Here is a 21,342-nt window from a genome sequence, read left to right as displayed (position 1 = left end):
ACCCTCCTATTCCGTGAGCCTGAATTTTGTTAATTAGCCTTTTATGTGGTACTTTGTCAAATGCTTTTTTAAAATCTATGTAGACAACATCCATTCCTTTCCCTTCATCAACCTTCTCTGTTACTTCATCAAAAAATTCAATTAGATTAGTCAAGTAGTCAATCTTCCTTTTACAAATCTGTACTGGCTCTCCCTAATAACTCAAACCTCTCCAAGCTCCTGTTGACTTTTTCCCCCTGATTATTGTTTCTAAAACCTTACCCACCACTGATGTTAATATGACTAGCCTATAGTCACTAGTTACATCCTTTCTTGAATAAGGTTGTCACATTTTCCATTTTCCAATCCTCTGGCATCTCCCCCATATCAAGGGAAGATGGGAAGATTATGGCAAGCCCTTCTGCTATCTCCATCCCCATTTCCTCGAGCAACCTTGGATGAAAGGCATTTGAACCAGGTGACTTATCCATTCTAAGCATAGCCAGCCTTTCTGGTACATTCTATCAATTTCACCCCAGCCACTTTCTCTACCATCTCTGCTTCTATCAATATTTTGTCAGCATCCTCTTCCTCAGTAAACACTGATACAAAGTAAGCATAAGTATTCTAACCTTTCCCAATGCCTCTAAGCACTTAACACCCTTTGTCCCTAATAGGTCCCATCCTACCTCTTACTACCCGCTTACCATTTATATATATATTTATTTATATATACCCCTTTCCAATCCTGAGTGGCGTGAAACAGGTTCTCGCACCTACACTGTTTGGGATCTTCTTCTCCCTGCTGCTCTCACATGCATTCAAGTCCTCAGAAGAAGGAATTTTCCTCCACACAAGACAAGGTGGCAGGTTGTTCAACCTTGCCTGTCTAAAAGCGAAGTCCAAAGGACGAAAAGTCCTCATCAGGGAACTCCTGACGATGCTGACGATGCTGCATTAACATCTCACACTGAAGAGTGTCTGCAGAGACTCATCGACAGGTTTGCGGCTGCCTGCAATGAATTTGGCCTAACCATCAGCCTCAAGAAAACGAACATCATGGGACAGGACGTCAGAAATGCCCCATCTATCAATATCGGCGATCACACTCTGGAAGTGGTTCAAGAGTTCACCTACCTAGGCTCAACTATCACCAGTAACCTGTCTCTCGACGCAGAATTAAACAAGCGCATGGGAAAGGCGTCCACTGCTATGTTCAGACTGGCCAAGAGAGTGTGGGAAAAAGGCGCACTGACACAGAACACAAAAGTCCAAGTGTATCAAGCCTGTGTCCTCAGTACCTTGCTCTACGGCAGCGAGGCCTGGACAACGTACGTCAGCCAAGAGCGATGTCTCAATTCATTCCATCTTCGCTGCCTCCGGAGAATCCTTGGCATCAGGTGGCAGGACCGTATCTCCAACACAGAAGTCCTCCAGGCGGCCAACATCCCCAGCATATACACCCGACTAAGCCAGCGGCGCCTGAGATGCCTTGGCCATGTGAGCCGCGTGGAAGATGGCAGGATCCCCAAGGACACATTGTACAGCGAGATCGTCACTGGTACCAGACCCACTGGCCGTCCATGGCTCCGCTTTAAAGACGTCTACAAATGCGACATGAAGTCCTGTGACATTGATCACAAGTCGTGGGAGTTAGTGGCCAGTGATCGCCAGAGCTGGCGGGCAACCATAAAGACGGGGCTAAAGCGTGGCGAATCGAAGAGACTTAGCAGTTGGCAGGAAAAAAGACAGAAGCGCAAGGAGAGAGCCAACTGTGTAACAGCCCCGACAACCAATTTTATCTGCAGCACCTGTGGAAGAGTCTGTCACTCTAGAATTGGCCTTTATAGCCACTCCAGGCGCTGCTTCACAAACCACTGACCACCTCCAGGCGCTTACCCATTGTCTCTCGAGACAAGGAGGCCAAAGAAGAACTATTTATACACCGGTAAAAGATTTTTGTGTTCCTTTTTATATTAACTGCCACTTTATTCACACTTCTACAGTGTTTCAATGAAGCTCAACGCAAGCGCACAGAACACCACCTCATCTTTTGACTGGGCACTTTACATGATTCTGGAGTCAACATTGAGTTCAACAATTTTATATCATAACCTCAACCCCCATTTTGTTGCGTGTTTTTTTGCTGGTTCAGATTTTTTCTCTTCTTTCTTACTTAATCCCTTTACTTTGCATTCGGATGGCTGTTATCCTGCCATTCATACCTCATCTAGATACACCTTTTGTTTCATTCCTTGTCCCATTACCACTCCCTTTGGCTTTGTGCCATGAAACCTTTGTTATTTAATCTGTCCTGCCCTCCACCCTATCACAGACCTTCCCTTTTGTTCTTCCTCCCACCCGCCCTCTTCACTTGCTCAAAACCTATTACATTTCTAACTTTTTTTCAGTTCTGATGAAAGGTCACAGACCTGAATCGTTAACTCTGTTTCTCTCTCCCCGGTTATTCTGTATAATGATGTAATGAAATAACCTATATCCAAGATCCACTGGCGGATTCCACTTTGTTCATTAGGTTACAGTGTTAAGAAACAATGGGATAGATTTGAACTTTCACAAGTGAATAGAAAACTGGCATTCACATGGTACTGTATCTGAATGCCTTCCTTTGATCAAAAAGAGAAAGGAGTTAATCTTCCTGTGAAACACACCATCCAATTTTCTTTCTGATGAGTGGCTGATCTGCAAGACTGAGTTTACCACCAGGTGGTGAAAGTTAAAATCTACCCCATGTAACGGAACAACATGTAATGACACCACATGGAGGGCAATCAGCCTTTAGTTTTATTGTACTCTGAAATCAGAAAAACCTATTGCCACTTGGACCATGCTTTGCTTTTGTTTTTAATATTTCCCAATATTTAATATTTGAAAGCAACAGACTGCATGCAATCTGAGCAGGGTATTTTAACTGGGAAAAATTAGCAATGTTGAAGGCAGGGGTTGAGCAGGAAAAATCATGCTATTATGAAGGGGGTGGGTGGGAGGAAGAAAAAAGGGAAGGTCTGTGATAGACGGGAGGGCAGGACAGATTAAATAACAAAAGGTTTCATGGCACAAAGCCAAATGGAGTGGTAATGTGTTTCGTGGGTTTCCTTTTTTGTTAAAACTTGAGAATCTATATTTTTAAAAACTGAAAAAGATTTCATAGACATTGAATCATCTGGAGATTGCTGAACTTTACAGGGTTATTTTAAAGGAAGGTCAACAAAAGGGTTGACCAGTAAACGAGTACTGGAAAACATGTGATTTCAAGTAAACACCACATGGGGTTCTAACCTGAAGGGACAGATGTTTACAAGGAAATGACAGACTATGATATATAGCTGTCACAGGATTGTTGCTGAACTGTTTTTGGTTTCATTTTGAACTGCTAAAAGCCAGCTGATTTTTGGACTAAAAGAGCAATTGGAGATCTGAATATGGACCTGCTCGGAGATCAGAAGAAAAAACAGACAATTGTTACCTCCCTTTGAAGACCCCCTGCCCTTGAAAAGCAAAAGCCTGTAAGAAGTTGTACTGTTGTCTCCTGTATTTTGAAGACCTTCTGAATATTTGCAGAAACTTTGCATCTTTAAAAAGGACTTTGCATCGAATGTGTGAGAACTGAAACCTTTGTTGCTGTGCACCTGCTGTAAGAACTATATGAAGCCTTCTGTAGTTGAATTTCTTTGAACGCCTACCCACAATGTCTATCAACATCACCTGGAAAGATTCATAGTGGCAGCCACTTATTTGCCTTTGGAACACCTTGCCAAAACAAAAGACTTCCATATCCGCTATGCAGCCTAAGTTACTTATTAAAAAATTAAAATTTTATTTTGTGGGACGTGGGCGTCATTGGCTAGGCCAGCAGTTATTGCCCATCCTTAATTATCCTTGAACTGAGTGGCTTGCTAGGCCATTTCAGAGGACATTTTAAGAGTCAACCACATTGCTATTGGTCTGGAGTCACATGTAGGCCAGACTAGGTAAGGATACCAGATTTCCTTCCGTAAAGGACATTAGTGAACCAGATAGGTTTTTACAACAATTGACAATGGTTTCATGGTTATCATTAGACTAGCTTTTAATTCCAGATTTATTAATTAAATTCAAATTTCACTGTCTGCCATGGTGGCATTCAAACCCATGTCCCCAGAACATTAGCCTGGGCTCTGGATTACTAGTCCAGTGACATTGCCACTATTTCTTTGTAACAACTGTAAACAAAAATCCCTTTTTTTCCAGTTAACTGGTTGTGTATGTGAGTCTGTGTGTGAGGGCTAGGATAAAAAATAAGGGGGCTTTAATATTTCAATTCGCATCTATATTTACTTAATTATTGGTTTAGTCTTGGTTTATAATAAAAGGATAATTTTGTTGTTCATTAAAGAAACCTGGTTGGTGTGCTTTATTCTGGGGACAAATAAAGCATCTAATTGACTGTTTCGGTAAGTGGAAAATTTATTGATATGTTGTGACCTGTGAAGAAGTGCGACAGAATTAGCCACTCCTCCCGCCTTGGTCGTTAACAAATAGGACAAGGAAAGAAACGAAAGATGTGTCTAGATGAGATGTAAATGGCAGGATAGCAGCCGTCCAAATGCAAAAGTAAAAAAGAAACAAGAAAAAAATATGAATCAGCAAAAAAAATCGCAACAAAATGGGGGTAGTGGTTATGATCTAAAATTGTTGAACAACTTGCCTTGGTCAATAAGAGAAAGGTGTCAATAATTTTTGGGCAGGTCCGTTGGCTGGATGCACGAGGAGACGTGAAGGGGTAGGAAACTTGATGGGGTGGGATAGCCAATACAGTGGTAGTTCAGATCTTTCCGATAGGATTTACTCTACTGCTTTCCTTATTCAGTTTGCAAGCACTCGTGTAAACAAATAATATTCCAGGACCTTGGTATAAAAGCCTTACTGCCAGCTTTCCCTTCCCTGCATTTTTCTGCTGGTCAGATTAATATTCCCATTCATTATTTGTTTATCAATTTAAAGAATGAAACTATAGGAAACACTTAAAAACATTTGGATACCCAATGCTAGCGCTATGGTAAAGAAGATGCAGATGTTAGATGTAGAGCGGAGTGTCCTCGCATCTGTCACAACAATGTAACTTGAACCCAACTTCAGAAGACTCCTTGTTCCTGCACCAATAGATTTGCTACAGGCCATATGTGGCTAAATGGGAACCCAGACATAGTTAATTGCATTTCTGATGAGTAAATAAAAAATGAATTAATAAATGCCATCATTGGGCACATGATCTCAATACTCATTCACATGGCACAATGAGCTGAACTTTATTTTTCTGCTGCCGGGAACAGCAGTTCTGGCGTCGTTTTTAAAGGGCAGCCAGATCTGCCGCTAAATTTAAATATTTAAAACCATACCCCACCCCCCCCAGTACACCTCAATAAAAAATATCGCCCCTTCTCCTCCAACCCCCGCCAATAACACTTACAGATAATAGTTGCCCTCTCCCCCCACCAAAGACTTGCATACAAGACTTGACCTCCCTCCCCCAAACTGTTCAAAGTGCAGAGATCACCCCTTTGCCCCCTCCCCTACACTATTAATGCACATTTGACCCCGTACCCTGCCCCCCACCGACCCCGACTACACTGAAAATCCTAAGTACCCGCCCGCCCCTTCCTTGCCTCAGTGGAGCCAGATTTCCCTGGACGGGAAAGTGAAGGCATGTGAGTGCTGGCCGCCATTCGGAAGATCCCAGAAGCAGGTAAATCGCTGATAATTTTATTTAAATGTATTCATTTTCTTAATTTACATGTTCAAAGTCAGGTCTCGTTGCCTAGCGGCACGGGAGGCTGCCGCCAGGAAGATCGCGCCCTGGATTGCCGAGTCGGGCTCCGTGGTGGGCTGCTGCCAGTACAATTTTCCGGCACCCCCACCCCGCCATGGATCCTGATGTCAGGACCTCAACAAACTCCAGACCAACATGTGTAAGGTGTTTTGTACTGAAATTAGTGCATGTGGCTAAAGCAGTGTCACTTTAGAATAAAGAACAAAGAACAGTACAGCACAGGAACAGGCTATTCGGCCCTCCAAGCCTGCGCCGATCTTGATGTCTGCCTAAACTAACACCTTCTGCACTTCCAGGGCCCATATCCCTCTATTCCCTTCCTATTCATATATTTGTCAAGATGTCTCTCAAACGTCGCTATCGTATCTGCTTCCACCACCTCCCCTGGCAGCAAGTTCCAGGCACTCACCACCCTCTGTGTAAAGAACTTGCCTCGCCCATCCCCTCTAAACTTTGTCCCTCGGACCTTAAACCTATGTCCCCTAGTAACTGACTCTTCCACCCTGGGAAAAAGCTTCTGACTATCCACTCTGTCTATGCCGCTCATAACTTTGTAAACCTCTATCATGTCGCCCCTCCACCTCCGTCGTTCCAGTGAAAACAATCCGAGTTTTTCCAACCTCTCCTCATAGCTAATGCCCTCCAGACCAGGCAACATCCTGGTAAACCTCCTCTGTACCCTCTCCAAAGCCTCCACGTCCTTCTGGTAGTGTGGCGACTAGAATTGCATGCAATATTCTAAGTGTGGCCTAACTAAGGTTCTGTACAGCTGCAACATGACTTACCAATTTTTATACTCTATGCCCCGACCGATGAAGGCAAGCATGCCGTATGCCTTCTTGACTACCTTATTCACCTGCATTGCCACTTTCAGTGACCTGTGGACCTGTACGCCCAGATCTCTCTGCCTGTCAATACTCCTAAGGGTTCTGCCATTTACTGTATACCTCCCACCTGCATTAGACCTTCCAAAATGCATTACCTCACATTTGTCCGGATTAAACTCCATCTGCCATTTCTCCGCCCAAGTCTCCAACCGATCTATATCCTGTTGTATCCTCTGACAATCCTCATCATTATCCGCAATTCCACCAACCTTTGTGTCGTCCGCAAACTTACTAATCAGACCAGCTACATTTTCCTCCAAATCATTTATATATACTACAAACAGCAAAGGTCCCAGCACTGATCCCTGCGGAACACCACGAGTCACATCCCTCCATTCAGAAAAACACCCATCCACTGTTACCCTCTGTCTTCTGTGACTGAGCCAGTTCTGTATCCATCTTGCCAGCTCACCTCTGATCCTGTGTGACTTCACCTTGTGCACCAGTCTGCCATGCGGGACCTTGTCAAAGGCTTTACTAAAGTCCATATAGACAACATCCACCACCCTTCCCTCATCTTCGTCACTTCCTCAAAAAACTCAATCAAATTAGTAAGACACGACCTCCCCTTCACAAAACCAGGCTGTCTCTTGCTAGTCTCTCACCTGTAGCCAATGAGGATGCAAAGATTTCTGTCAAGGCCCCAGCAATTTCTTCCCTTGCCTCCCTCAGTATTCTAGGGTAGATCCCATCAGGCCCTGGGGAATTATCTACCTTAATGCTTTGCAAGACACCCAACACCTCCTCCTTTTTGATAATGAGATGACTGAGACAATCTGCACTCCCTTCCCTAGGCTCATCATCCACCAAGTCCTTCTCCTTGGTGAATACTGATGCAAAGTACTCATTTAGCACCTCACCCATTTCCTCTGGCTCCACGCATAGAGTCCCATCTCTGTCCTCGAGTGGGCCAACCCTTTCCCTGGTTACCCTCTTGCTCTTTATATATGTATAAAAAGCCTTGGGATTTTCCTTAATCCTGTTTGCCAATGACTTTTCATGACCCCTTTTAGCCCTCCTAACTCCTTGCTTAAGTTCCTTCCTACTGTCTTTATATTCCTCAAGCGCTTCATCTGTTCCTAGCCTTCCAGCCCTGACAAATGCTTCCTTTTTCTTTTTGACTTGGCTCACAATATCCCGTGTTATCCAAGCTTCCCGAAACTTGCCAAACTTGTCTTTCTTCCTCACAGGAACATGCTGGTCCTGGATTCTAATCAGCTGACGTTTGAAAGACTCCCACATGTCAGATGTTGATTTACCCTCAAACAGCCGCCCCCAATCTAAATTCTTCAGTTCCTGCCTAATATTGTTATCATTAGCCTTCCCCCAATTTAGCACCTTCACCTGAGGACTACTCTTATCCTTATCCACAAGTACCTTAAAACTTATGGAATTATGGTCACTGCTCCCGAAATGCTCCCCCACTGAAACTTCGACCACCTGGCCGGGCTCATTCCCCAATACCAGGTCCAGAATGGCCCCATCCCTAGTTGGACTATCTACATACTGTTTCAAGAAGCCCTCCTGGATGCTCCTCACAAATTCTGCCCCATCCAAGCCCCTAGCACTAAGTGAGTCCCAGTCAATATAGGGGAAGTTAAAATCACCCACTACTACAACCCTGTTACCTTTACATCTTTCCAAAATCTGTCTACATATCTGCTCCTCTACCTCCCGCTGGCTGTTGGGAGGCCTGTAGTAAACCCCCAACATCGTGACTGCACCCTTCCTATTCCTGAGCTCCACCCATATTGCCTCGCAGTACAGCTGTGATATTCTCCTTAACCAGTAATGCAACTCCCCCACCCCTTTTACATCCCCCTCTATCCCGCCTGAAGCTTCTAAAGCCTGGAACATTTAGCTGCCAATCCTGCCCTTCCCTCAACCAAGTCTCTGTAATAGCAACAACATCATATTTCCAAGTACTAATCCAAGCTCCAAGTTCATCTGCCTTACCTGTTATACTTCTCGCATTGAAACAAATGCACTTCAGACCACCAGTCCCGCTGTGCTCAGCAACATCTCCCTGCCTGGTCTTCCTCTTAGTCCTACTGGCCTTATTTACTATGTCCTCCTCATTTACTTCACTGGCTGTCCTACTGCTCTGGTTCCCACCCCCCGCCACACTAGTTTAAACCCTCCCGAGTGACGCTAGCAAACCTTGCAGCCAGGATATTAGTGCCCTTCCAGTTTAGATGCAACCCGTCCTTCTTGTACAGGTCCCATCTGTCCCTGAAGAGAGCCCAATGGTCCAGATATCTGAAACCCTCCCTTCTACACCAGCTGCTCAGCTATGTGTTTAGCTGCACTATCTTCCGATTTCTAGCCTCACTGGCACGTGGCACAGGGAGTAATCCAGAGATTACAACCTTAGAGGTCCTGTTTTTTAACGTACTACCTAACTCCCTGTGGCTAGGCAGCAATTTGTATTGGACAACGGTGTTTTACTCATATCATTTATCTTTCTGGCCTCTTTGAGTGACACTGGCAATTCAGTGCTGAATTATTGCAGCTTTCTAAGTGTCAACTGTGTATAACAGTAAACAAGATTTTCTTTCAATTAGATGGTATTGCCATGGTGAGAATGGTAAATTAGTTTCAAGGGTCTTGTTTCTTATGATCTATCTGACCTTGATGACCACATTGTATTAATGCTACATCCCTGAGGCCCAATAGATTGGTATCATGCGGTTTCCTGATCCCAAAACTCAGTTTTCTCAGTTATATTCACAACTTATTTCTAAATTTCTAGCAAAGTGATTATAGCAGACCACTATCTTCAAATTGGGCCTTGATCTTGAGATATATAAGTGACCTTATAAGAAGAGGGAAGAAGCATGAAGGCTGGGGAGAGAAGAGTGAGGGCAGGGGAGGGGCAGCAACAGTGAGGAAGGCCATTTGATGCAGCACCTGTAAGAAACTACTTCTGTTAGCAAAGATGTAGTGAAGATGTTTCCACTTGTGAGGGAGACCAGAAATATGGCCGTAAATATAAGATAGCCACCAATAAATCCAATAGGTAATTCAGGAGAAACTTACCCAGAGAGTGGTTAGAATGTGGAGCTCACTCCAGGAAGGAATAGTTGAAACAAGTAACATTGATACATTTAAGGGGAAGCTAAGTAAGTAATTGAGGGAGAAAGGAATTGAACGATATCCTGATAGGGTTAGATGAAGTTTGGTGGGAGAGGCTCATTTGGAGCATAAACATTGACACAGACCAGTTGGACTGAATGACCTTTATCCGTGCTGTACCTTCTATGTATTGATCCCATGTAAATTAATCACAAGTCTCAAAGCTCCTGTTTGACTCTTTAAAAACCAAAATTCACAATTTCTGCTGAGATAATTTATAGTTACTTTGAGGCCTGCGCTTGCCCAAGCTGGATGGGGCTAATAAGGGTGGGTATATGGAGTTAGGTCGCAGATCAGCCAAGATCTCACTGAATGGTGGAACAGGCGTGAAGGGTTAAATGGCCTACTCCTGTACCTATGGTCCTACCTTGTTGTAGGACGTTCACTTACTACGAAATCTATTTATTTAGACAGAGTTTCTGGTACAGAAGATTTCCAATTCGTTTTTTAAAAAATGTCTCAGTGGTTTGCACCGCAGCCTCACAGCTCCAGCGACCCGGGTTCAATTCTGGGTACTGCCTGTGTGGAGTTTGCAAGTTCTCCCTGTGTCTGCGTGGGTTTCCTCCGGGTGCTCCGGTTTCCTCCCACATGCCAAAAGACTTGCAGGTTGATAGGTAAATTGGCCATTATAAATTGCTCCTAGTATAGGTAGGTGGTAGGGAAATATAGGGACAGGTGGGGATGTGGTAGGAATATGGAATTAGTGTAGGATTAGTATAAATGGGTGATTGATGGTCGGCACAGACTCGGTGGGCCGAAGGGCCTGTTTCAGTGCTGTATCTCTAAAACAAAATAAAACAATCCATATTCATCTGATATTATTCATACAAACAGGAAAATATATTCCTAGCTTTCATAGAGGCACACATACACAAATTCATGCAAATATAATAAGGATTCCCCTCATTCCACATAAAAGAGCAGTTACAACAGTAAGGACAAGATCAACACATTGTCTGAAAAGACTTATAATTAAACAATATTTTCCAGCATTCAGAACAACAAATTTGACTTATATGGGTCAAATGGTCATGAGATATATTAAACAAAGTTTTGACCTGTCAAGAATCTTACTTTCAGTATCTCTGTGGTAGTTTCATGAGCATTTAGTGACCTAAATAATATCTTTCGGGAAATATTTCAGTGTGGTACTCATATTACTTCACGCCATACAAATGAATAGCAACTCGCTGCTTTCAGATGAACTGTGCTGTCCTGTATAAAGACTTCAAATACATAGTTAAAAAAATGTCATTCATGAAATTAGTTTCCCTTCAAATAATTCTGGTGAAGTTCTGAGACTGAATTTGAAGTCCTTAATCTGAACAACCAATGTTTTAAGATGCATTTACCCTTCTCTCATCAGTTCCATAGTGTGCTGAATACCACATATTACGTCTCATGTTGGCAGTAACTGGTGAATCACTTCCAAATGGTTCATTTTGCTCTTCGTCCTCTGTTTCACAATTTTCCTCTTGTTCCATATTCTGCAAAGGTAAAAATAAAGCATAATTTTGCAAATTGTACAGATGTACATTCTGGCCATAGTTCAGAGGCAGTTGAGTCCTCATGTATCGTAGCATAGCTCACTGCCTCTACTCCTTCATCACCTTATATGAAGACACATTTGGTCAGATTAGATTAGAGATACAGCACTGAAACAGGCCCTTTGGCCCACCGAGTCTGTGCCGACCATCAACCACCCATTTATACTAATCCTACACTAATCCCATATTCCTACCAAACATCCCCACCTGTCCCTATATTTCCCTACCACCTACCTATACTAGTGACAATTTATAATGGCCAATTTACCTACCAACCTGCAAGTCTTTTGGCTTGTGGGAGGAAACAGGAGCACCCGGAGAAAACCCACGCAGACACAGGGAGAACTTGCAAATTCCACACAGGCAGTACCCAGAATCGAACCCGGGTCCCTGGAGCTGTGAGGCTGCAGTGCTAACCACTGCGCCACTGTGCCGCCCTCAGTATTGTTATCTCCCCCCTTCAGCTAACAGGGTAGACTCAGATCAATCGCTCCCTGAAAACAATCTGAGACAAGACTGGAATTGTGAAAAAAGTTCATGACTTAGGTCCATCTTTTGTTGAACTTATCATGACATTATTGCATAAATAGTTGGCCAAATAATGGCAGCAATGACGTATTTGATAAGCCTACCCACCAAATAGTAATACAAACAAGTGTTACAAGCTTTTGAAAGTAAAAGGCCTTATAAAGTTGTTACTTCTGCCACCCTCACTACTCTGTATATCAAGTTTAAAACAGCTGAATGTACAGTGAGGCTTGTTCATGTGAAGCCTAGGCCATTAATTACCAAACTCAGCTAACAAATAATAAAAGAACTATAAGTCAATGACAATAATTCAAATGAAGAAATATGTAGTTGAGGTGGTCAGACTTCAAACAGTTCGGAAGACTGGATCTATAATTCAGGGGCATTATGTGTGGCGCATTTCATGCCACAAGTGTACTGTGGATACCTGTCCAGTTTTCAAAGGTTTCCCCTTATATTTGCTTTCAGCATGATAGGCATCATGTTCTGGGAGCGCAGAGGTCATGGAGTGAGGCAGAATTTTCAGGGCAAAAGTGAAAATGCAGTGCCTTAAACTGTTGGTGCACTTCCTATTATGGAGGAAAAAGCATCTATTGCTTTGGCATTGCCATAAATCTTCAGAAAAAGAGCCAAAAATCTATCAATTTTACCATTTTGGTGCCAGCCTGCTTGTGAATTGCTGGTTAGGCTGCATGTCAACTTGATTTTCCTGGGTGGCACTGGAATCAGCTACCTCAGGGCAAACGTGCACAGGGGCCTCAGACAGGTGTCAGACCACTTAATTGAATTTGACAAGATTCTAACTGTTTCAGGTGTGGGCCATGGACAGCTTTTTTTTAACCTATATCAACATGGTGGTGGCGGCGCACTTCCAATTCCCAATGAGTGTGGACTTCCTGTCTGCCACTTTGGAAGCTTAGGAGGCAACTTAGTAACTGAAAACAGCCACTGTACAGTTTAATTTCTAGACTGAGGCACTCCCCGTGACTGTGCACCTGCAGGCTTGCCCTGTGCTCCACCTTTGTATGACAGACAGTGATGATAAGGCATTTATGGCAGAATGTTTCAAAATTACTGGAATAAAAGTGATCTGCCTGCAACATGCCCCTAAATGCATGTGGTAATGGATTTGTGCCATGAAGCAATTCAAGCAGTTTTTGTTATATTGAGGAAGAAGAAGTAGAGGAAAAGGTCACACAAGACTTCCTCTGTCACTCCCATGCACCACTCAGGGGAAATTAGAAAATGTCAGTGAGAATATGGAACTACGTGATTCATAGAGCACAAACGAGCCAGATGAATGAGTAGTGGTTAGCAATGTACCATGTTCCTACCGAAGGCTGAAATGAATGCTGCCTATGCCTTTGGAGTCACAGGACCCAGATTTCATGGGTATTCACCTGAATAGAAAGATGTTTGAGGAACATCACACCTATGTGCAGACTGAGTTCAGTTGCCAAGGAAATGCAGCAAACTGACTGTTATGATTTTGCCGTCTACAGCACACATTTGCAGAAACATTGGGGAAGCTATTTCTTCATTACAGGCATAGATGGAAAGTATGGCAGCTTTACAGGAAACCGTGATGACCTCCCACCTCAGTGCTGCCTTTTCCACAGAAACACAGCTACTATCCTTGAGTCAACGACAGACTAGATAGCACCTTGCTGACCAGTTTCAAACTGTGGGGACTAAGCTGCTATCACTCAGGGGATTCTGGATCTGGTAGTTGCCATTAGACCGCTGATTAGTGGGTCACAGGTCCAGGATCCAGTGCAATGTCAATGGCTGGAAGCAAGTTGCCTGAGCGTGTATTTTCTCAGGACAGCAGGACATGCCAAGCATCTGGCCTTCTTCATGGGAGCATCACACACATAGGAGCTGGCACCAGGCTGCCCAAACACAAAATCCAGAGATGTAACAAGCAGTTGCTCCCTCCAGGAGCCAACTACCATGAGCCTTTTGTATTACAGTAGTAGTCAATTATCTTTCGTGATACAGGCCCTTAGGTGGCATGTGGGAGAAGCACTAGAGTAAAAGACAGAAGGGCATGTTTACACACTCACTGAAGCACAGCGTGAGGAAACAGCAGGTTAGCTTGCAGTCACTTTTGACATCCTAGCATTAAAGGATAATGTGTGCTTATAGTATGCTTTATTGTTCATGGAGAATATAGCCATACAGTAAGGGATGCACATGCTGAAAGGATGCACTTGATAACTTGTGTGCCCCTATTTTTGGTGCTATGGGTGTTGTTTTGGGTCCAAAATAGCATCTGTGCCATGCATGCACACTTCCGGCTTAGGCCATGCTAGATGCCATTTTGATAGGTCATCAACACAGATGCTGGTTTACACTAGAAGTATGCAGAGCAGGCAGATCGTGACGTCAGTCAGCATGTAATGCTGATTTGGTGCCAGCAGTGCCATTTTCGACCACAATGCTCCAGCTAACACCCTCTCTTAACCTTGCACAGCTGAACATGCAACCAGCAGAAGGAAGAACCTGCCCACTGAACAGTAGTATTTAATAGGATCATCAACCACTTTCAGTTTGGTTGCTGATTGATTTCTACTGGCTGTGGCTGAGTTAGTAGAAGTTTTTGGAGGTGTGTACTGTTACTTAAAGTTGCTGAAGTCTACCGCAAGTGGTGTGGCCTGTGGTGAAGGCCTTGGTTCTCACTTCAAGGGGTCTGTTTAGACCACTTGCTCCAAGTCATGAGTGCTGTAGTTTCTATCCTCTTTGGCCCTCTGCAGGGCAGAGAGAATGAGCAGAGGCGATACAGAGCAGTTTGAAGAGGGAAGAGGAGGAGGTGGGGGGGGGGGGGGGGGGGTGGAAAGGACATTCAGCAGAAGGCCATATTGATTCATGATCTTTAGGGAGCAATTCTGCTATCTCAAACTCAGTGAGGAACAGAGTGTGTAAATTCTCTATTTCACTCAGAAAGTGCTCATTGAAACGTGCCACCTGTGTTAGTCAGACCTGCAACCTCAGAGAAGGGCGAGGAGGGCATTGCCAGTGGCTATAAAGGTGACCATTGCCATGAACTTCTTATAGTCTCATAGTATCATTACAGCACAGAAAGAAACCAATCAGCCCATCATGTCCGCGCCAATTCTCTGCAAGAGCAACTCAGCTAGTCCCACTTCCGTACCTTTTCCCCGTAGTCCTGAAAATATTTCTCTTCAGATAAATCCAGTTCCCTTTTGAAAGCCGTGATTGAACCTGCCTCCACCACACTCTCAGGCAGTGCATTCCAGATCCTAACCATTTGCGACATAGACATTTTTTCCTCATGTCGCTTTTGATTGTTTTGCCATTCACTTAAATCGATATCCTCTGGTTTTGACCCTTGCACCAATGGGAATGGTTTCTTCCTATCTACTCTGGCCAGGCACCTCATTATTTTGAACACCTCTATCAAATCTCCTCTCAACCTTCTCTTTAAGGAGAACAGCCCCAGTTTCTCCAATCTATCCATGTAACTGAAATTCTTCATCTCTGGAACTATTCTTGTAAATCTTTTCTTCACCCTCTCTAAAGCCTTCACATCCTTCTACAAGTGTGGTGCCCAGAATTGGACACAACACTCCAGTTAAGGATGAACCAGTGTTTTATAAAAGTTCACCATAACTTTCTTGCTTTCGTACTCTATGCCCCTATTTGTAAAACCCAGCATCCATTATGCCTTATTAACCGCTTTCTCAACCAGCCCTGTAACCTTCTATGAATTGTGCACATATACCCCCAGGTCTCTCTGCTCCTGCACTCCCATTAGAATTGTACCCTTTAATTTATATTGCCACTCCACATTCTTTCTACCAAAATGAATCACTTCACACTGCTCTGCATTAAATTTAATCTGTCCCGTGTTCGCCCATTCCACCCGCCTGTCTACGTCCTCTTGAAGTCTATCACTATCTTCCTCACAGTTCAGAATACTTCCAAGTTTTGTAACATCTGGAAATTTTGAAATTGTGCCATCAAACTTAAGTCTAGGTCATTAATACAAATCAAGAAAAGCAGTGATCCTAATACCAACCCCTTGAGAACCCAACCAAACACCCTTCTCCAGTCTGAAAAAGAACTGTTCACCACTACTCACTGTTTCCTATCACTCAGCCAACTTTGTATCCATTTTGCCACTTATCCTTTTATTCCATCGGCTTGAACTATGTTGACAAGTCTGTTATATGGCACTTTACCAAATGCTTTTTCGAAGTCCACGTACACCACATCAACTGCATTACCCTCATCAACCCTCTCTGTTACCTTATCAAAAAACTCAATCAAATTAGTTAAACATAATTTGCCCTTAACAAATCCATGCTGGCTTTCCTTAATTAATTCACATTTCTTCAAGTCACTGTTAATTTTGTCCCAGATTATTGTTTCTAAAAGCTTTCCCACCACCAAGGTTAGACTGACTGGCCTGTAGTTGCTGGGCTTATTCTTAAACCCTTTTTTGCACAAGGGTGTAACATTTGAATTCTCCAGTCCTCTGTCTCTAAGATTATGGCCAGTGCCTCCACAATTTTCACCCTTACATCTCTCAGTATCCTTGGATGCATTTCATCTGGTCCTGGTAACTATTTTAAGTATAGCTAAACTTTCTAATACCTCCTCTTTATCAATTTTAGACCATCCAGTGTCTCAACTACCTTTTCTTTCACTATGACTTTAGCATCACATTCCTTGCTAGAAATATGTGCAAAGTGCTCATTTAGTACATCAGCCATGCGTAAATCCCCTTTTAGGTCCCTAATCATTCCCATTCCTCCTTTGACCACCTTTTTACTATTTGTATGCCTATACAAAACCTTAGGATTTCCTTTTATATTTGCTACCAGTCTCTTCTCAGACTCTCTCTTTGCTTCTTTTATTTCTTTATTCACTTGCCCTCTGAACTTCCTATATTCAGCCTGGTTCTCACTTGTATTATCAACCTGACATCTGACATACACAGCCTTTTTCTGCTTCATCTTACTGTCTATCTCTTTCATCGTCCAGGGAGCTCTGGCTTTGTTTGTCCTACCTTTTCCCCTCGTAGGAATGTACCTCAGCTGTACCCTAATTATCTCCTCTTTAAAGTCAGTCAGTTATAGTTTTGCCTGCCAATCTTTGATTCCAATTTACTTGGGCGAGATCCGTTCTCACTCCATTAAAATTGGCCTTCCCGCTATTAATTATTTTCACTCTGGATTGCCCCTAGTCCTTTTCCATAGCTAACATAAACCTTTTGATACTATGATCACTGTCCCCTAAATATCTCCCTACTGACGCTTGATCCACTTGACTGACCCCATTCCCCAGAAAGAGATCCAGCAATGCCTCCTTCCTCATTTGACAGGAAACATACTGCTGTAGAAAATTCTCCTGAACATAATTTAGAAACTCTTGCCCCTCTCTATCCTATACACTATTACTGTCCAGGTCTATATTAGGATAATTAAAGTCCCCCATTATAACTACAGTTGTTGCACCTCTGATAATTTCCTTGCAAATTTGTTCCGCTATATCTTTCCAACTAGTTGGTGGCCTATAGAATACACTTAGTAGTGTAATGGTACCTCTATTATTTCTTAGCTTTAACCAATTAGATTCTGTCCCTGACCACTCTAGGACATCCCCTCTCTCCAGCACTGTAATATTCTCCTTATTCAATACTGCTACCCCTCTTCCTTTCTATCCTTCCTTATCATTCCTGAACACCTAGTATCTAGGAATATTTAGTACCCAGTCCTGCCCTTTTTTGAACCAGCTCTCTGTTATCACCATGGCATCATTTTGCCACGCCTGTGTCTGCAGTTCACGAACCTTATTTACCACATGCTGTGAGGTCACATACATGCAAAGTAAACCTAATTTAGGCCTTTTGCATTCCCTCTTACTCTGATGCCACCTAATACCTTACTATTTCTTACTCCAGTGCTATCTGTCATTCCCAATTCTTTGTGCAAATTGTTTTTCCTCTCTAATAATTCCTGGTTCCCATCCCCCACCAAGTTGGTTTAAACCCTGCTCAATAGCACTAACAAATGACCCCGCAAGGACATTGGTCCCATCTCCCCCAGAACCAGTCGTAATGTCAGTCCAGCTCCTTCCAGGCTAGAGCTGATGACATTCCAACATCTCATAGTTTGCTGTCAAATGTTGTATGATGATCTGTATGCATTTTCTTCCTCAATATCCAGCAATACTCAATGCAATATGCAGGTCCATGCTCGATATTTTGGCAGAAGTTACAGTACCTTTATTCTGCGCCAGGCCACTGTACCATCAGCATTTCAGCAAACACAAGAAACTAGAAGTGGCTACTGGATGACAAGGGCTATCTTCTGACCACCTGGCTCATGACTCCAATGTGCAAATCAGACACACATGTGCAGCATGCATATAATGAGAGCCATGTTGCCATACATTGAGCACAGCACTGGAATGCTTAAGCAATGCTTTTGCTGCCTGAACTGCTCTGGATGAGCCCTGTCGTAATCTCCAGAGTGTGGGTTATCATTCATCATGATCTACTGCATCCTGCACAGCCTTGCCATCATGGGGGAATAGCCCTTGCCATCAGGAATAGACTGGGCAGCTGAGAAGGAGAAGGAGTAGGAGGAAGAAAAAAAGGAGGCAGAAGAGGAGCAGGAGGAAGAAGAGGAACAGGAAAGGAAGAGGCAACCAACATCGGCAACTGCAGCAAAGGGGTAATGTTACTGGACTAGTAATCCAAAGGTCCACGAATGCTTTGGAGATATGAGTCCAAATCCTACCACAGCAGCTGGGAGAATTTAAATTCAATTAATTAATTAATCCGGAATAAAAAGCTAGTCTCATTAATAAAGATCATGAAACTACCAGATTGTCATAAAAACTCATTTGGTTCACTAATATCTTTCAGAGGAGGAAATCTGCTATCCTTAGCTGGTCTGGACTACATGTGATTCCAGACCCAGTAATGTGATTGACTCGTAACTGCCCTGTGAAATGCCACTCAGTTGTATTAAAACAAGACAGTAAAGTTGAATAAGAGTAAAACTGGACGGACCACCTGGCATTGACACAGACACTGGAAACGACAAAGTTGGATTGGGAAAATATATTAAAAGATTTGAAAGTAGACAGACAAGAGCTAGTGTTTAAAGAAGTATTACATGGTCTACAACAAATATACATTCCTCTAAGACACAAAAGGAAAGGTGAATCAACCATGGCTAACAAAAGAAGTTAAAGATTGCATTAGATCAAAGGAAATGGCTTATAAGGTCGCCAGAAAAAGTGGTAAGCCTGAGGACTGGGAGAAATTTAGAATTAGGCAAAGGAGAACCAAGAAACTGATAAAGAAAGGGAAAAGAGAATATGAATGCAAGGTAGCTAGAAACATAAAGGCGACTGTAAAAGCTTCTTTAAGTATGTGAAAGGAAAAGATTAGCAAGGACAAATGTGGGTCCATTACAGGCAGAGAAAGCAGAATTTGTAGTGGAAAATGGGGAAATGGCGGAGAAACTAAACAATTAATTTGTATCTGTCTTCAGAGAGGAAGATACTGAAAATCTCCCAGAAATACTAGGGAACCAAGGGAATGTAAAAATGAACTGAAAGAAATTAGTATCAATAAAGAGGTGGTACTCAAAAATTAATTGGATTGAAAGTTGATATATCTCCTGGACCAGATGAGCTACATCCCAGAGTATTGAAGGAGGTGGCTATAGAGATAGTGGATGCATTGGTGGTTAACTTTCAAAATTCTATAGATTCTGGAAGGGTTTCTGTAGACTGGAAAGTAACAAATGTAGCTCGACTATTTAAGAAGGGAGCAAGAAAGAAAACGGAAATTTACAGACCTGTTAGTTTGACATTAGTATTAGGGAAAATATTAGAATCTATTATAATGGATGTGATAACTAGACACTTGGAAAATAATGATATGATTGGGCAGAGTCAACATGGATTTATGAAAGGGAAATCATATTTGACAAATCTTTTAGAGTTTTTTGAGAATGTTACTTGTAGCATAGATAATGGAGAACCAGTGGATGTGGTGTGTTTGGATTTTCAGAAGCTTTTGATAAGGTCCCACATTGGAGATTAGTAAACAAAATTAGAGCACATGGGATTGGAGGTAAAATACTGCTATGAATTGAGAATTGATTAACAGACAGAAAGCAGAGAGTAGGAATGAATGGGTCATTTTCAGGATGGCAGGCTGTTACTAGTGAGGTACCCTTATTCCATTATTGGGCCACAGCTGTTCACAATCTATATAAATGATTTGGATGTGGAGACCAAATGTAATAATTCCAAATTTGCTGATGCCACAAAACTACGTAGGAATGTAAGTTGTAAGGAGGATGCAAGGAGGCTTCAAGGGAATTTGGACAGACTAAGTGAATGGGCAAGAACATGGCAGATGGAATATAATGTGAATAAGTGTGAGGTGATCCACTTTGGTAGAAAAAACAGAAAGGCAGAATATTTCTTAAATGGTGAGAGGTTGGGAAGTGTTGCTGTCCAAAGTGACCTGGATGTCCTTGTTCATGAATCACTAAAAGCTAATATGCAGATGCAGCAAGCAATTCAGAAGGCAAGTGGTATGTTGGTCTTCACTGCAAGGGAATTTGAGTACAGGAATAAAGGTGTCTTGCTGCAATTGTATAGAGCCTTAGTGAGGCCACACTTGGAGTATTGTGTAGTTTAGTCTCCTTACCTAAGGAAGGATAGACTTAGCATAGATGAAGTGCAACGGAGGTACTTCAGACTAATCCCTGGAATGGCGGGATTGTCTTATGAGGAGAGACTGCAGAAACTATGCCTGTATTCTCTAGAGTTTTGAAGAATGAGAGGTGATCTCACTGAAACTTACAAAATTGTTACAGGGTGTGACAGGGTAGATGTGGATAGGATGTTTCCTCTGGCTGCTAAGTCTAGAACCAAGGAACACAGTCTTAGAATAAGGGGTAGGCCATTTAACACTGTGATGAGGAGGAATTTCTTTACTCAGAGGGTGCTGAATCTTCAGAATTCTCTAACCCGGAGGGCTGTGGAAGCTCAATCATTGAGCATGTTCAAGACAGAAATCAATAGATTTCTGGATACTAATGACATCAAGAGATGTGGGGATAGTGGTGAAAATGGCATGGAGGTAGATGATCAGCCATGATCTGTTTGAATGGTGGAGCAGGCTCGATGGGCCGAATGGCCTACTCCTGCTCATGTTTCCTATGCTCCTGTGTTCCTACTTTCCTATCTGACTGAGTGGCTGAGTCCTAAAGGCCATATCTTCCAGACGGCCTGCAGCAGGTGGCAACAGAAACAACAAGAGGGAATAATATATTTGACCTCGTCTTCACCAATCTACCTGTCACAGATGCATCTGTTGATGACAGTATTGGTAGGAGTGGCCACTGCACAGTCCTTGTGGTGAAAAGGTCCAGTCTTC

At 42.9% G+C, this 21,342-nt stretch overlaps 1 protein-coding gene across 1 annotated transcript in view; it reads right to left on the bottom strand.

Moving 5' to 3' along the window:
* The window catches only part of LOC137369779 (piezo-type mechanosensitive ion channel component 2-like), a 1,207,705-nt gene that overhangs the window by 370,908 nt on the left and 815,455 nt on the right, over positions 1–21,342 (bottom strand). Inside the window, exons 9-10 of the mRNA XM_068031235.1 lie at positions 18,153–18,164; positions 11,184–11,285 (exon numbers count right to left, since the gene is read on the bottom strand). Coding sequence (XP_067887336.1) covers positions 11,184–11,285; positions 18,153–18,164 — 114 coding nt within the window. The remainder of the gene's footprint in view (positions 1–11,183; positions 11,286–18,152; positions 18,165–21,342) is intronic.

The sequence above is a fragment of the Heterodontus francisci genome, chromosome 5, assembly GCF_036365525.1.
Source record: "Heterodontus francisci isolate sHetFra1 chromosome 5, sHetFra1.hap1, whole genome shotgun sequence".
Taxonomy (NCBI): Eukaryota; Metazoa; Chordata; class Chondrichthyes; order Heterodontiformes; family Heterodontidae; genus Heterodontus; species Heterodontus francisci.
This window is presented reverse-complemented; position numbering and strand designations above follow the sequence as displayed.